At 39.9% G+C, this 15,770-nt stretch overlaps 1 protein-coding gene across 3 annotated transcripts in view; it reads left to right on the top strand.

The window, feature by feature from the left end:
• The window catches only part of cacna1da (calcium channel, voltage-dependent, L type, alpha 1D subunit, a), a 58,435-nt gene that overhangs the window by 16,721 nt on the left and 25,944 nt on the right, over positions 1–15,770 (top strand). For all 3 annotated transcript variants that reach the window (XM_085354250.1, XM_085354249.1, XM_085354248.1), the window contains exons 4-12: positions 4,214–4,383; positions 7,241–7,393; positions 9,118–9,314; positions 9,672–9,775; positions 11,442–11,611; positions 13,190–13,264; positions 14,436–14,523; positions 14,771–14,797; positions 15,264–15,424. In XM_085354250.1, the coding sequence (XP_085210376.1) occupies positions 4,214–4,383; positions 7,241–7,393; positions 9,118–9,314; positions 9,672–9,775; positions 11,442–11,611; positions 13,190–13,264; positions 14,436–14,523; positions 14,771–14,797; positions 15,264–15,424 (1,145 nt within the window). The remainder of the gene's footprint in view (positions 1–4,213; positions 4,384–7,240; positions 7,394–9,117; positions 9,315–9,671; positions 9,776–11,441; positions 11,612–13,189; positions 13,265–14,435; positions 14,524–14,770; positions 14,798–15,263; positions 15,425–15,770) is intronic.

Below are 15,770 nucleotides of genomic sequence, written 5' to 3'. Positions count from 1 at the left end.
TATTTATGTTAGTTCTAGTTTACTATAATTATTATTTTGCAACCCACTACCTGAACTTTGGCCAGATGGTGGGGTTTGAAATCTAAAATCTTAGGTTCAGTTTTTTTTTTTTGTTATTTCATTTATTGACACAACTAGTTGCGATTGTTAAATTTGTTAATATTTATGTATTATATTTGCTCGTTCTATGTGCTGGTTTGCAGGCCAGGTCACAAGGTTTAGCTATTTTTAGTCTCCTTTTAGGATTTTTTTTTACTTGTGACATTTGCAGTTTACAGTGTTTGTAAGAGGAGAAGTCAGTATTAAAGCTAAAGTTGCTTAAGCCTCTGCTCCAAGTGGCTAACAGAGACCCTCATACACCCACAGTATATGACCCAGAAAAGACAGAGAGAATAAATCAGAGCTTTACCACCACTGGAGTGAGTCACCATCTCTCCATACTTCATCTCTTCTCCAACACTCCCTCCCATCTTTCCCTCTCCTCTCACTGACTGTCTTTCTCTCACGCTGCTCTCCTTTGTCTCTGCAGCTTGTTCTTATTACTGCCCCCTTCCATTTTCATATCTCAAATGGTTCATGCTTTACACCTCCCCACCTCTCTCTGCCCTCATTCCTATCTCTTGCACACTCTCCCCGTGTTATCTTCATCCTTATCTCAGCCTTATCTCTTTTTTTCTCCTCTCTCCTCCCTCTTTCTCTCCTCTAATACACACAGTCCAGTGGGTAGCTGGGTCAGATCGCTGTCTGTATGCTGCATGCAGGGTTGATCTGCCATCCACTCAAATGCAAAGACGGCTGTCCCAACTATTAAATGTGACTGCAGCTTCTAAAATTTGAAATGACATATTTGAAATAATTTTGCGAGGATCTGATGAAAATCGTCACAGTTCAGTCATCAGGATGTTTGTGTGTCCACTATTTATTCTATAGTAGTGTGTAGGGACTTCATGACAGGCAAACACACTCCCCATAGAGAAAAAAATAATCCAAAAATAGTGTTTTGTTTTAACTTGAAGAACTATATTGTTGGGTTTAAACCTACATTTTAACATTTATTTTACCAGGAAGTCAGACTTTTTTGCAAGTGTACTATGGTACACAAGCTTGAACCCAGGACTTGCTTGCTATGAGGGAACAGTGCAAACCACTGAGCCATTGTACTGTCTTGAAATCTACAAAATGGATTTCTAAAGATGCACTGATCAGAATTTTAGATTACATTGGATAAAGTCTTGGATGGGAAGGAATCATTAATGGTAACTAAGCTGTAGAAAATGATCACATGACAGTTTTTAATCGCTAATGAATGTCTTTCTTTTACTTTTCCATTTTGGTTTCATGTACCACAGCTTTTTTTTACACATACTAAACCAAGGTTTGTCTTATAAACATACTGGCTCAGATAAGGTAAATATTTCTTACACTATATGCAGTTAATCTTAAATAATACATTAATATAAATACATTTTTTGTGCAGTTTAAAAGCCAAAGAGAAAACTCAGAAAGTTGCATAAGCTACAGAAGTCCTTGTGATTTATTATGCATTAAAGCAAAGTTTTTACTATGTTGCAAAGAGTGGACACATTTTTGGCAACATATTTAATATACTACACTGATATTCTTGCTGTAAAATATCTACTGCAGTGTTGGGATGTGCATTATTAAACATTTTTAGAGATATTTCTCTTCACTGGCTGTACTTGGATAAGGTTTTGAAAAGATTGTGGTCTGGTTTATTAAAAGGTCCGCCGTGCTTGAAGCTTTGAGCCAACTCTGACCGAGTTCATAAGTGTTTCAGTGAATTTGTTAAAAACATTTTTATAATCTAGCCAGTGATTGTGCTGGACTTAAACATAACTGGAAAACTATTTTGCAAAGGAACACGTTTCTAGGAGGAAGAGTTAAACTGTGATTTGGTGCAAATAGGCTTAAACCTGTAAACCTATTGGAGTGACCCTTTGAATATTGACTGGAGACACTGTGAAAACACCTGCTTCAAATAATCTGATGTTCAAAATCCTTCTGATTTACTTTATGAAATATGTTTCGCAAAAAGGTGTCAATATGTGAAGGAGGGTTTTCTTTTAAGCATGACTGGATGACTAATAAAACCCCCAGTGGCAGGCGGTCAGTCTTACAGCTGTGACTCAGTATAACATAAGCCGGAGCAGACTGTGCTTAAAGGCCATCCGAACTCCTTCCAGCGCCTATCGGCAGCTCTATTCCCTGCTTTTAGTCCGCAGCTTTGATGTAATGTGTTGAGATGATTTTCCCTCTTGGCTAGATGAGGAATGTCTATCTGAGTGTAATGAAGGGTCCTCTTTCTTGGGGAGGGATTTGTTCACTGCTGATTTTACTTTACGACCACGGAAGGGGCCACTTCCTATGGTACAGTTATCTCTTGTATACAGATCCACCGTGCACCAGATGTCAGTGGATGTTATATTCTGGGCTTAATCTGGCTGGCCAGACATGACCTTTAAAAAAATGTCCCTTTATGCCTAAATTTGGGAAAAGTGAAAGTTCAGACATTAATATTTTATTGTGAAATGGAGTAGGGACCACAGCAACTTAGCCACAAAGTGTGAGACCACATAAAGCATGGTAGAGAGCATGTGAAGGCATATGTGTAAAGGTCACCAATGATCTGCTGACTCAGGAACTGCAGAGCTCCAAACCTCCTCTGCCATTAACATCAGCACAAAAACTGTGTACTGGGATCTTCATACCATGGGTTAGGATGTCCCAGGAAGTGTCATATACAGATGGCCCAGTACTTTTGTCCATAAAGTGTATTTTATAAATATCCATCTTTCAATCTAGTGATATCTGATCTATTTAGTAAAACAAAATACCTCTGCATGTAAATAATATTGCACATTTTTCTATAAGTCTTAGTATTTGTGAAAGTTACAGAACTTTGTTCATATATTTATTTGGTTCTGTTGCTCAACAAAGACAGAAAAACTTTTGTTTCTCTGAAAATCTGTAATTTGATCTTTGGTGGCGGGTAGATTAAAAAATAATACGTTAAATACATATTTTTGTATGCTGGCTTTTTAGCTTGCAGACGTTGTGGATATGTGCTTGTGTAATGTTTGCTGTTTGCAAGATGCGAGCATTTCTGCCCAGACCACGCATACAGTAAGGAGGGGCCAAATCTTTTGGAGATCCACATTTGTTCCATGGACCTTGACTGTGACACATGCTGGGAACATATGTAAATAGCCTACTTTCACTTTTTAACAAAATCCAAATTAGTATGACGAAGTCGTCTTTTCACCAAATTTTTGCTGGGTGGGTAGGTTTTGTTGGTACACTCAAACTGGGCACTGACAGGTTACAATGCTGTCATATTATCCTGCTCTTTCAACATATCCACTGGCTTTTCTTTTTTTTTCTTTTGAAGCGCTGCATGTAGGGCAAGAAATATCTGGGAGTTTTTTTTTTCTAGTCTTAAAATTGTTTTTGATTGGATCATTATCAGTACGGTGTTTACTAACCATTTTGATGCAGTCTAAAATGATATTTACAGCGGATTGTGGTTAATAAAGGTTTCAGACTGCTTTTTATCAAATTGTATCCTGGAGATTTCAGTATGGCTTGTGGGTGGCTGTAAAGTAAACTGATGCCACTACATAATAGTTTCACAGCTAAATGATACTTTGAGGGAATAACGGCAAAGTGAAAAGCTTTCAGCCAGGCAAAATTTTTAATGTCAAAAGTGTTTGTTGGAGAACTTAAATTGACTTAGTGACATTACTGATGTGAATAGGAGCTTATGAACTATGAGAAAGTAAGACTTTTAATATATTCTCACATTTTGTCAGAATCTGAAGGTTTATTAACCCCATTTTAGCGCCTCGTACATTCAACAACATACTTGTTACATCTTAGTTTTACTCATGCTCGTGAAGGTTTGTTTCTTAATTACAATAAATTATTGACGAGTGAAAATAGTAGAATTGAATGAAAACTGGCTACTCTGTGCTCAAGTAGAAAAATGCTATATAAGAATCAGTACATCTAATGCTGCTTAATCTGTTCTTTATTTCCTACATTAATTATTGAACTGTCAAAGGTTTGCCATGCTTTTTCTCAAAAATGATCTTTAATCTTTATCTACTATTTGTTAAAGATTGTCAGCACTGTTCATTATGTACCTCAAATGCAGAGGTGACTAATGTAAGGATTTTTCTTTGTTTTCCAACAGACTCTTTAGTGTTGCATTGGAGTTTTTGACCAAAGAAGAAAAGGGAGAAGTTGAAGGAGATAACCATGCATCAATGCATGGGCACGGGGGTAAGCCAGGTGGATTTGATGTTAAAGCCCTTCGAGCCTTCCGTGTGCTGCGCCCCCTGCGGCTGGTCTCAGGAGTACCCAGTAAGAGAACTTTTAAGCTCCGCACGTTGGCAACCCATATTTATTAAATGTACATAATTTTTGCATCTGTCGTACAATAAAATGAGTCTTTTTTTAATAGAAAAATGCAGGGCTAAGTGTTAAACACGGCAAGTCCAGATGGTCCATGTGCAGTCCCTGAGGACTATTTTCTTTAAGCATCTACATCAGCAACCAAGGGCCATGTGCTCTCAGTTCCATAATAATAAACAAACTTACAGAAAAAAACACGACATGCTTATGAAATATACGAGGCAAAGATGTTCTGAAATACAGTGGGGCAAAAAAGTATTTAGTCAGCCACCGATTGTGCAAGTTCCCCCACCTAAAATGATGACAGAGGTCAGTAATTTGCACCAGAGGTACACTTCAACTGTGAGAGACAGAATGTGAAAAAAAAATCCATGAATCCACATGGTAGGATTTGTAAAGAATTTATTCGTAAATCAGGGTGGAAAATAAGTATTTGGTCAATAACAAAAATACAACTCAATACTTTGTAACATAACCTTTGTTGGCAATAACAGAGGTCAAACGTTTACTATAGGTCTTTACCAGGTTTGCACACACAGTAGCTGGTATTTTGGCCCATTCCTCCATGCAGATCTTCTCGAGAGCAGTGATGTTTTGGGGCTGTCGCCGAGCAACACGGACTTTCAACTCCCGCCACAGATTTTCTATGGGGTTGAGGTCTGGAGACTGGCTAGGCCACTCCAGGACTTTCAAATGCTTTTTACGGAGCCACTCCTTTGTTGCCCGGGCGGTGTGTTTTGGATCATTGTCATGTTGGAAGACCCAGCCTCGTTTCATCTTCAAAGTTCTCACTGATGGAAGGAGGTTTTGGCTCAAAATCTCACGATACATGGCCCCATTCATTCTGTCCTTAACACGGATCAGTCGTCCTGTCCCCTTGGCAGAAAAACAGCCCCATAGCATGATGTTTCCACCCCCATGCTTCACAGTAGGTATGGTGTTCTTGGGATGCAACTCAGTATTCTTCTTCCTCCAAACACGACGAGTTGAGTTTATACCAAAAAGTTCTACTTTGGTTTCATCTGACCACATGACATTCTCCCAATCCTCTGCTGTATCATCCATGTGCTCTCTGGCAAACTTCAGACGGGCCTGGACATGCACTGGCTTCAGCAGCGGAACACGTCTGGCACTGCGGGATTTGATTCCCTGCCGTTGTAGTGTGTTACTGATGGTGACCTTTGTTACTTTGGTCCCAGCTCTCTGCAGGTCATTCACCAGGTCCCCCCGTGTGGTTCTGGGATCTTTGCTCACCGTTCTCATGATCATTTTGACCCCACGGGATGAGATCTTGCGTGGAGCCCCAGATCGAACGATCCTCATATCCGTACAACATTAAAAAGTTTTTGCATCTCTGTGTGTGGAGTGAAGCTGTGGAACAGACTAAGTAAAGATATGAAGCAATGTCCAAGCATGGCGCAGTTTAAAAAGCGGTTTAAGGATATGGTTTTTACAGGGTACAGGGAAAAGGTAGAGATTTGATAGGGTGTTCTTGTCTAATATTTTCATGTGTGTGTGCATGCACGGGTTTGTTGGTATGGATATATATATATAATTGTAGGCTGTGTATCCTTGAGGTGTTAATGGGGTTATTGAAAATGTGTATATGTGCGTATGTGTGTATATACGTATGTATGGATAGATAGAAACATATATGTGTATATATTTAAAAAAAATAAATTAAAAAAAAAAAAAAAATTACACATAACATATAATGTAATTGCAAGGAGGTATTTCTGTAGTCTATTGATACTAGATAGTGGAAAAGGGGTGGGATTAAATAAGCTTATGCTTCTTCCTGCTCCTTTTTGAACATGGACGTTATTTGGAGTTGTGGTTGCTCGTTTTCCTTTTGTTTGCTTTGTTCATTTGTCTCTTTTAATTCTATTTTTTTTTATACTTTTTCAACATGTTCAAAATAAAGATTCAATCAATCAATCAATCAATCGAGGGAGATTATCAGTGGTCTTGTATGTCTTCCATTTTCTGATGATTGCTCCCACAGTTGATTTTTTCACACCAAGCTGCTTGCCTATTGTAGATTCACTCTTCCCAGTCTGGTGCAGGTCTACAATACTTTTCCTGGTGTCCTTCGAAAGCTCTTTGGTCTTGGCCATGGCGGAGTTTGGAGTCTGACTGTTTGAGGCTGTGGACAGGTGTCTTTTATACAGATGATGAGTTCAAACAGGTGCCATTCATACAGGTAACGAGTGGGGGACAGAAAAGCTTCGTACAGAAGACGTTACAGGTCTGTGAGAGCCAGAGATTTTCCTTGTTTGAGGTGACCAAATACTTATTTTCCACCCTAATTTACGAATAAATTCTTTACAAATCCTACCATGTGGATTCATGGATTTTTTTTTCACATTCTGTCTCTCACAGTTGAAGTGTACCTCTGGTGCAAATTACTGACCTCTGTCATCATTGTAAGTGGGGGAACTTGCACAATCGGTGGCTGACTAAATACTTTTTTGCCCCACTGTATATACTGAAAGGAGTATCTACATTCTTTCTACATTGTTATTTATATTTATATACTTGAAAACCATAAATACTTCCGTTTGTTTATGTTAGCAGTCTGTGAAATGATTATACAGTTGTGATTACGTTTTATGTATTTATGCAATTTAAGCTAAGTAAGATCAAGAGCAAACAGAATTAGCCACTTCACCATCTGGAGCCAGGAATCTAATTTTTGTGTTAAGAACAGGTACAAAGACTGGTAGAATTTGTAGTTTGTGTTTTCCATTTGGTACTACAAAGTACGGCCGGGCTTTGTGTAAAGTGTTTGTTTTTCTTTGCTTAGGTTTACAGGTGGTGTTGAACTCCATCATTAAAGCCATGGTCCCTCTCCTGCACATTGCCCTCCTGGTCTTGTTTGTCATTATCATCTATGCTATTATCGGCCTGGAGCTGTTCATTGGTAAAATGCATGCAACCTGCTATTTCCCCAGTACAGGTGAGCACTTTGACTTTTATATATAAAATCAAATTGTTTTTTTTAAATAAAGTAACAAGGAGTTGAGGTTATTGTATGTCAGCTGTGATTTTCCATTAACAACAACAGATTAAAGGTATAATCAGGATAATGCTTAGTCTGGTGATTTGCTTACCCAGACAAATGAGTACAAGGGATTTTTATCAGGACAGGTAATAGCTTTATCAGATACAGTAATAGTTTCTGTGCTTTAATTACTTATTGGGTGTGGTCATAATCTTCTTTGCCTCTGTCAGTGATTATCAAAAACCATACCTGACCTCCCTTCTTGCTCTGTGTCAAACTGACACAACTTTCATGCTGAAGAGAGCAGGGTCTGTTGCTATGATGCAGACATCACGCAGCAGTTTTCAGTAAAACAGTCTACAGTGTCCAAGCCTCAAGGCGGCACATTGGTCAGGAACGTGTGCGCCATTTTTTCGTCATTCACGGGGTTGTGCACTGTCAATTTGTCCCCCCCTGGGCCAGACTGCCAACCCAGAGTTCTACTGTAGCATCCTGAGGTGTCTCAGAGCGAGGCAGCTGAAACGACCTGAACTGTGGTGCACGTCATTGTGTGCCAGCGCACAGCTTGTTTTTTAGTCACATTTAGCTCAGCGCTGCTTCATACTGTTCGAGTTTAAAGTTCAGGATTTTGACACACTGGAGAAAATTCAGCATTCATTGCGGACGCAAAGTACAAGTAGTTATAATGGATCTTAGGTAGCAATCGACCTATAGAAGCATTCCTCAAACAGTTCCTGCGCTGGTCAGGGAAGACTGGCCAAGATTAAAGGTGATATAGTAAGCTAGTTTGATTGTTTTTATGGGTATCGTTAGAGAAGTTTATGATTATGCCTCATATTTGACAAAATGAAGCAGACAAAGATGAGTCCCAGACATGCTTTTTCCAGTTAGAACTCAAATTATGTTATTTATTTCATATAACCTCTAATGGCAAACAAAACAATATGTAGTGCTCTATGAACACTGACACAGTTAGCTCTGAGAGGGATGATGAATTTTCATAAATTAATGTGGCAAGTCAAATCAAATCAGGCATGCCAAACTCAATCTCGACTGGCTTGTTTTCTCCTTAAACTGAAATATAACTCTTAACTTAGACAAAAACATAAAAGTATGTACTGCATGACTGATATATTGGATTACGTGACAGAAGTTATTCTCTAAGTAGTTTACTTCAAACGTCAGGAATTTCCCAAGGGGAACAAGTCCATGTGAGGGGTTGTGAGATGGAGCAATATTTCACAGAAATATAATCATTTTAATAGTTTGTGAACTAAATCTTCAGAGATGGAAATACCTCTTTGATGGAACTCACTGAAACATAAAACCTAACCACAAATGTTAGTTAATCGTTCCAATAATGTTTTGTATAATATGTTTGTATATTGTGAAACTGTAAATTGAAAAGTGGTTCGTCTCTAAGATATATAGATATGTTATTGTCAAAGTTATTTAAAAGTCTAAAGTAGACTTTTCTACTGCTGAACAACTGTAAATGAGAAGAATAAGACAGCTGCTAAAGAGAGTATTTGGTATAAGATGCAGTGAATCAGAGTGCTCTTAGTCATAACACTGTTTATAGTAGGAAATCCTGCAGTTAAGACTAGGCAGTCTAAAAAGCAACTTTATTTGCAGCACTTATGTTAAGTGTCAGATTATTTAAAACTCTCTTTCTGTAGATATGATAGCAGAAGAGGAGCCAGCTCCATGTGCGATCTCAGGGCATGGGCGCCAGTGCCCCATCAACGGCACGGAGTGCAGGGAAGGCTGGCAAGGTCCCAACGGTGGCATCACCAACTTTGACAACTTTCTGTTTGCCATGCTGACGGTGTTTCAGTGTATCACCATGGAGGGCTGGACTGATGTGCTGTACTGGGTGAGTCTCTCGCTCTGTGCACCCAGTTCAATAACCTGTGACTGTCACATTCTTTCAGCTTTAATGTCTGCTCAAATCAAACACACAACACCAATGCGACTGACAGTCTGATGATGAAGCTGCTGATAATTTCCTGGGGCGGCTCTTACCACTCTGATATGATTGATTGGCTAAATGATTGAATTCAATCAACAACTCATCAAATAAAACGATACTGTCCTGACAGTCATCAGCACTCCTAAGACTTGCTCTCTCTTCCTCCTTTCTAACAGTTTAACACCCTTTTTCTGTCTGTGCATCCTTCCTTCCTTTTCCCCCTGCTCTCCTTTCTCTGCGGTGACCGATCCACTCCTGCAGATGAACGATGCCATGGGCTTTGAACTTCCATGGGTGTACTTTGTCAGTCTTGTGATCTTCGGCTCCTTTTTCGTTCTTAACCTGGTTTTGGGTGTGTTGAGCGGGTAAGCATCATCTTCTCTTTCAAAACAGAGACTTTCTGCTCCTTTGAGGCAGAAGGTTTCTGTCTTTGTATGTGTCCATGTTTGTTGACGGGCTACTTTTGGCTTCTGTAGGTCAATGACGCCATTGGATGGGAAACACCGTGGATTTATTTTGTCAGTCTGATTATACTGGGATCCTTTTTCGTGTTAAACCTTGTATTAGGTGTGCTAAGTGGGTAAGAGGCAACTTTTGCGGTGGGTTTGGTCTGTAGTGTGCAAAGTGCATGCACTTTGGGTTTGCTGTGCTCCTTGACACTCACAACATCATCCCCAGGTGATTGCAGCAGATGGCTGCTCCTCCCTGATCCTGGAGGTTTCTTCCTGTTAAGTGGAAGTTTTTCTTTCCCACTGTCACCTAGTGCTTGCTCAAAGAGGGCCGTTGATTATTGGGGTTTTCACTTTATTACCTATAAACATATAAGGCACCTTGACGCAACTGGTGCTGTGATTTGGCGCTACATAAATAAAATAGAGTTGACTTGAAATTGAATTAGTATGTGTGTTTGGGAAATTGTGCGCCAGAAATGCAAAAATCATTACAAGTAATAAAGCAGTAAGTGGCCAGTCTACATTAGAGTCTATTTTGTTTCTTAAGCGCTCCTCTCTGACCTCTGTTGATGTCAAACTATTACATCCTTTCCACGGCAACTGCAAAGTGAGCGTTTCTTCCCCCACCCCCTCGACAGCTCACCCAACCTCCTGTGAAAGAAATTAATCTTATTCCTCGCCCTTCACTCCCTCTGCACGCCTAAGCTCTCTCAAACCCCAGTTTGCTTTCCCTGCTCTGTGGAGTGGGGGGTGGGGTATTACAGTACAACTAACTCTGGCTGGTTGACCAGCGAAGAAAACCTGTGGTTTTTTTTTAAAGAAAACAAGATTAACATGACAATCGAGTCAAGCATTCCTACAGTGCATGTTGGCGTCTTTAGACTGGCATGACCTGTCAGCACCAGTTACCTTGATACAGCTTTACCTGTTGCTGGCTTCTTGACACTGGACGTCTTCACTTTTTTGTCACACATGTGACTTTTTCATTCATCTTAATTTTTTAGTATACCAGCTTAAATACAGGTTATTCTAATAAGACTATCTCACAATGCACTGTGGGTAGATACAGTCGAATCTCGTTGTTTTCAAGTTCATTGTCTTATATAAACTATAAGTTTGGATACTGTGCAAATGCTGCAGTTCTCTTGAAACAATCTGTCTACCTGAATTGCCTTTTCTGTAAGATGAAGATGCCCACCTGACAGATACACTACTGTACTGCCGGGCTCTAAATATAGCTCTGTGTCGTCTCTTAAAGGCGTACATCTCCCTCCAGTGGCTACATTTCTGAAAAACACACAAGAAATTAAAAGGCTGTGACTAAAGAATGTAGAAAAGAGGATATACAGAAACTCATACACAGAATGTCTTTATTTTGTCGGGAAAATGATCTAGAACAGAACAACATGTTTGTTGCTTTCCATTTTGTGTGAAACAATTTGTTTCTTGTTTGCTGTGAAACGTCCCATGTTTGTCTTTAATTCGTGCATTACTGTGTATTTGTTGGTGTTTCTGTTTGTTTGGTTTTTTTTGTTTGTTTTGTTTTGTTTTGTTTTGGGGGTTCTTTCTCCAAATACAGAGAGTTCTCCAAGGAGAGGGAAAAGGCCAAAGCTCGCGGAGACTTCCAGAAGCTGCGTGAAAAGCAACAGCTGGAGGAGGATCTGAAGGGTTACCTGGACTGGATCACTCAGGCTGAGGACATTGACCCTGACAATGAGGACGAGGCAGATGAGGAGAGCAAGCGTAACCGTAAGCGCCGTCTGACCCGCTTCCTTTTTCCGGCTGTTAACGCTACGCTACCATCACAAGAGAGCTTCAATGCAAATAACTGGTTGAAGCTACTCTTGCCATGTCAAGGATAAATATCAAGTAGTGTACATCATTACTGGTTTGAGAGAGTTTCTTTTTTCTTGGTTAAAAGCAGTATCTTCAAACCAAAAATCACTCTGGAGAAAGAACGTGACATTGCTTAAATCAGAATTGGTGCTGTGTCCTGACTTATTGGGTCTAAAGTGCTCCATTTTTCATATTGCCCCAGATAACTGGTCAATTACGCTGAGACATATTGAGAACAGATAGAGGGGGTATTAATTAGAAAAAAATCTTAATAATCTAACACATCATTTAAGTCCTCTTTGCTTTTAGCCCAATAATTCTGCTTGAATCAAGCAGGAAGAAAGCCACCAGAGATTTGAAACCAGCATCATGGAAATCTTAATTAGGTCTGATTGAGCCCTGAAATATTCAGTTTTCTCATGCAAATTTGCAAAAATGGATGCTATAATGGAGCTAGACAAGGCAAGTTGATCAATTGTGCCAGCTGATCACCACAGTTAAAGAAAAACAAAACAAAACAGGACTATAGTGATTTCAGAAGGACTCCTGGGATTTAGTGATGATCCACTGTGCTTCTGAATAGTCTACCTTTTGGTTATAGAGAAGCAGAGTACACATACTGACAAATGCGTAGATGCACAAATATCGACACAGAGGCCAGTATTGACATCCATATGTGGATATGTGAAAGGTGTTTGAAACGAAATGATCAGACTAGTTTTGTTTCCAGCCTCCATGTATGTCGGTGATGGAAGTGGAGCACTCTGTAAGCACCAGTGAAAGGAAGGAAAGGAAGGAAAGGAAAGGAAAAAAAAAGAAACATGTTACTCAAGCAGTAGAAAAAAAGTGATCCAAATCCTCTTTATATAAGCGGCACACATGATCCAGAAAAGAAAACCTGCAACTGCTTCATCCTAGAGTTTGAGCTTGGGTTTTCTATTTTTTGCCTTTTGTCAACTCATTATGATTTCCCCACGTCTGTTATGTACTCCTTGTGTATATTCCTGCCTCTTCCACCAGTCTATTGCTCCAATTTTTCAGAACAGCGGTGCTCTGTAAGTTTACCAGAAAGCAGGAAAATCGCCGTTAATTGTGCCGTGTTAGAAGAAGGGAGTCCATACTGCTTTTCTAAAACATCCATGCTGGCTTTATAGTGTGTGTCCACGAAACATGAACCCCTACTAACATGTTCAAAGGTAAATGCTTTAATTCGCATGGTCACATGTTAGTACAGGGCGCTGCCACCTCCAGACGCTTCCTTTGACTAACAGCTCTCTGTGTCGTTCTTCTGCCCTCCTCAGTGTCTGCGGTGTGGCTCCTGCTGCTCTTGTCGTGGTTGAATATTGATATTTTGAAAACTGTTGTTGTCCTGTGGTGCTTGTCTGCTCTGACCCATTTTGATAGCAGCCCATTCTCGCCCCCCTCCCCTCCATGTCCCTCTGCTGTGCCGTTGTGTCTGAATGCATTGGCTTGCATGCATTACACATGAAGGGGTGACTCTGGCTGACCTTACTGAGAAGAAGAAAGGAAGGTTTGGGTGGTTCAGCCAGTCGTCCGACACTCATGGTAAATCCTGTGGTTTCCCTCCAGTGTGTGTGTGTGTGTGTGTGTGTGTGTGTGTGTGTGTGTGTGTGTTAGTGTTTTAAGATCAAACTGATCTGATACAGAAAATTTAGCTCATATTTTCTCAAACTATTAAGACTAGACTGAAATGTACATTGTCATTACTGCAATATTACCAGTCAGTGTCATATTACTGACCAGGATAGATTAATAAGTCTGTTGCTTTGTGGGTGTGTGTGTGAAACCTGACAAAATATACCATCACATTGTGCTTTACAATTGTTTTTTACCTGTTGTGTCCAAACATCACAGCCTTCTTACGTTTCTCCTTATGTCCTCGTCCTGAATAAAAACCCCTTGTCTCTTACCTATTAAACTAGTCCGATATGGAAGAGCCGTACAGCTGTGCTTGATAGCAACCACACCCTGTTTCCCTCCCGTGTTCCACTTCAAATGCAGGAGCTCAGTATGAATGTAGGAAACAGGGTTAAACCCAGATGACTACTCCAGCAGTCAGCACTATTTTCAGAGCTGAGAGCTGTCCGACCACTTAGGAATCAAAGCCGGCACGTCTGCGTAAGCTAAGCAGGAGAGCACACCACGCTCGCTCACATGAGTTAAAGCACCGAGACATTTCACACAGTTAATCATCATCAGTCTGCACACACACAGTCTTTCCAAAGTGCTGGCAGTAGTTTGAGTGTAGCATTTCAGAGACAGTTTAAAGAGCTCTGTCTTCCTCTCTCGGCTCCCGTCTTCTCTCCGCTCCTCGTTGTCTGCATCAGACAGCTCTCACGTAGCAGCTGTCCACTCGCCTGACCCACGTCAGCTCACTCTCAGCACTTGGTAAATGATACTGATGATGACAGTGATGCGGAGCTGTGGAACTTAGCACGTTCCTTTCATTGAGGTAGCTTTGTGATTGCACTGTGGCTTTGGAGATTAAAATCACTGTCATACAGTTCTCGTTCACCTGAAAAGAGTTTCTGAATTCTCTTTGTTTATATGTTTCTTGTGCATCTACGTTCTTGTTGATACAATGGGAACATTCTTTACACTTGCTCCTGATGGGAAGCATGCGTTGTGCCTTTCTGAAGAATCTTCTACCATTTCAAAGTGCATAGATTTTGTTTATATATATATTTTAAATATGCTCCCTTATTTGATGCCACAGCAAGCGTTCCAGCCAGTGAAACAGAGTCTGTGAACACCGAGAATCAGAACGGGGAGGATGAAAAGACGCCATGCTGCGGACCTCTGTGGTGAGAACTGTGCACCATGAACCTGTACACAGGATTTCTTTCGGTGTCACTAATTTCAGTCAGCACAGCCATTTTGCTGTGTCAGTGCCTGCTTTATCTCGTCATATGTGTTTAAAAAAACTGGTAAACTTCATGCTGCAAACATTGCAGCTGCACTTTTTTGGGGTTGATGTCAGTTAACTACATGCTAACAACTCATTTCTGTTACAAGATGCATTCATCAACTTTCACTTGTTCTTCTTTTCAGTCAAAAGATTTCAAAGTCAAAGTTCAGGTAAGTATATTTGTAGGTAGGCGTGTCTACATAGTGCATGTAGCTGTTAATATATGGTTTTTGCCTGCATTCAATTACACTGATTTTTATTTTGCTTGGCTTCTTTTTTACTGTATTTTTAATGAGATGTTACAGGGAATGATAAATCAACAACTTTTATATAGTCAGCATGTGCTATAAGGTATTTTTAGAGAATAGGCTTACACAGTACTTTTCAGCTCATTTACTGTACTGTATGACTTGCAGAAACGCATTGATGCAGTCCCCTGTGGGCATTCACCCATACTTCACTGCGTTCTTCTTATTACACACACTTTCGAGGCACACACTTTCGAGATTTTCTTAAAAACACTGCAGTGATGAGTTTGTTCCATTGTTTTGACTTCATAATCTGTGTGACTGCGTCTTGTGTTCTTTATGTGCAAACTGAGCCTCTATGTGCTGAAAGTGTCCTTTGCCATTGCAGTCGGCGCTGGCGCCGATGGAACAGATTCTGCCGCAGGAAGTGCCGTTTGGCTGTCAAGTCAGTGCCTTTCTATTGGCTGGTCATCATCCTTGTGTTCCTCAACACCCTGACCATATCATCAGAACATTACAACCAGCCTTTGTGGCTGACACAGGTGCAAGGTACGAATTACAAACGTCTCATTTTGAAATAAAATGAATGAATTTGTTTAAATGGGTTATCTTCTATTAATTAGTGTTTTTTAAAGGATTACTTAATGTAACATGTTGTCATGATGTTCTCATGAAATATCAGAATATTTTTACTAATTTGATTTTTTTCCCATCTTCTCTATTACTGTATGTATTTTGTGGATGACTAAATTGTTTTAAATGTCATGATTTTTATGCAAATAATGTGTTTCATTAATGTGAATTGTGTAGATTCATAGCAAGATTTTGTCTAACTGTGATAAAAAAATAAAGAAATAGAAATAAAAAATAGAAATGAGGTTGAAGTAAAAAAGAG

Source organism: Diplotaxodon limnothrissa, linkage group LG5 (assembly GCF_057381915.1).
Source record: "Diplotaxodon limnothrissa isolate DT_005_m linkage group LG5, D_limnothrissa_male_GT1.1, whole genome shotgun sequence".
Lineage (NCBI taxonomy): Eukaryota > Metazoa > Chordata > Actinopteri > Cichliformes > Cichlidae > Diplotaxodon > Diplotaxodon limnothrissa.
Note: the sequence above shows the minus strand (reverse complement) of the source record. Positions and strands in the feature narration are given on the sequence as shown.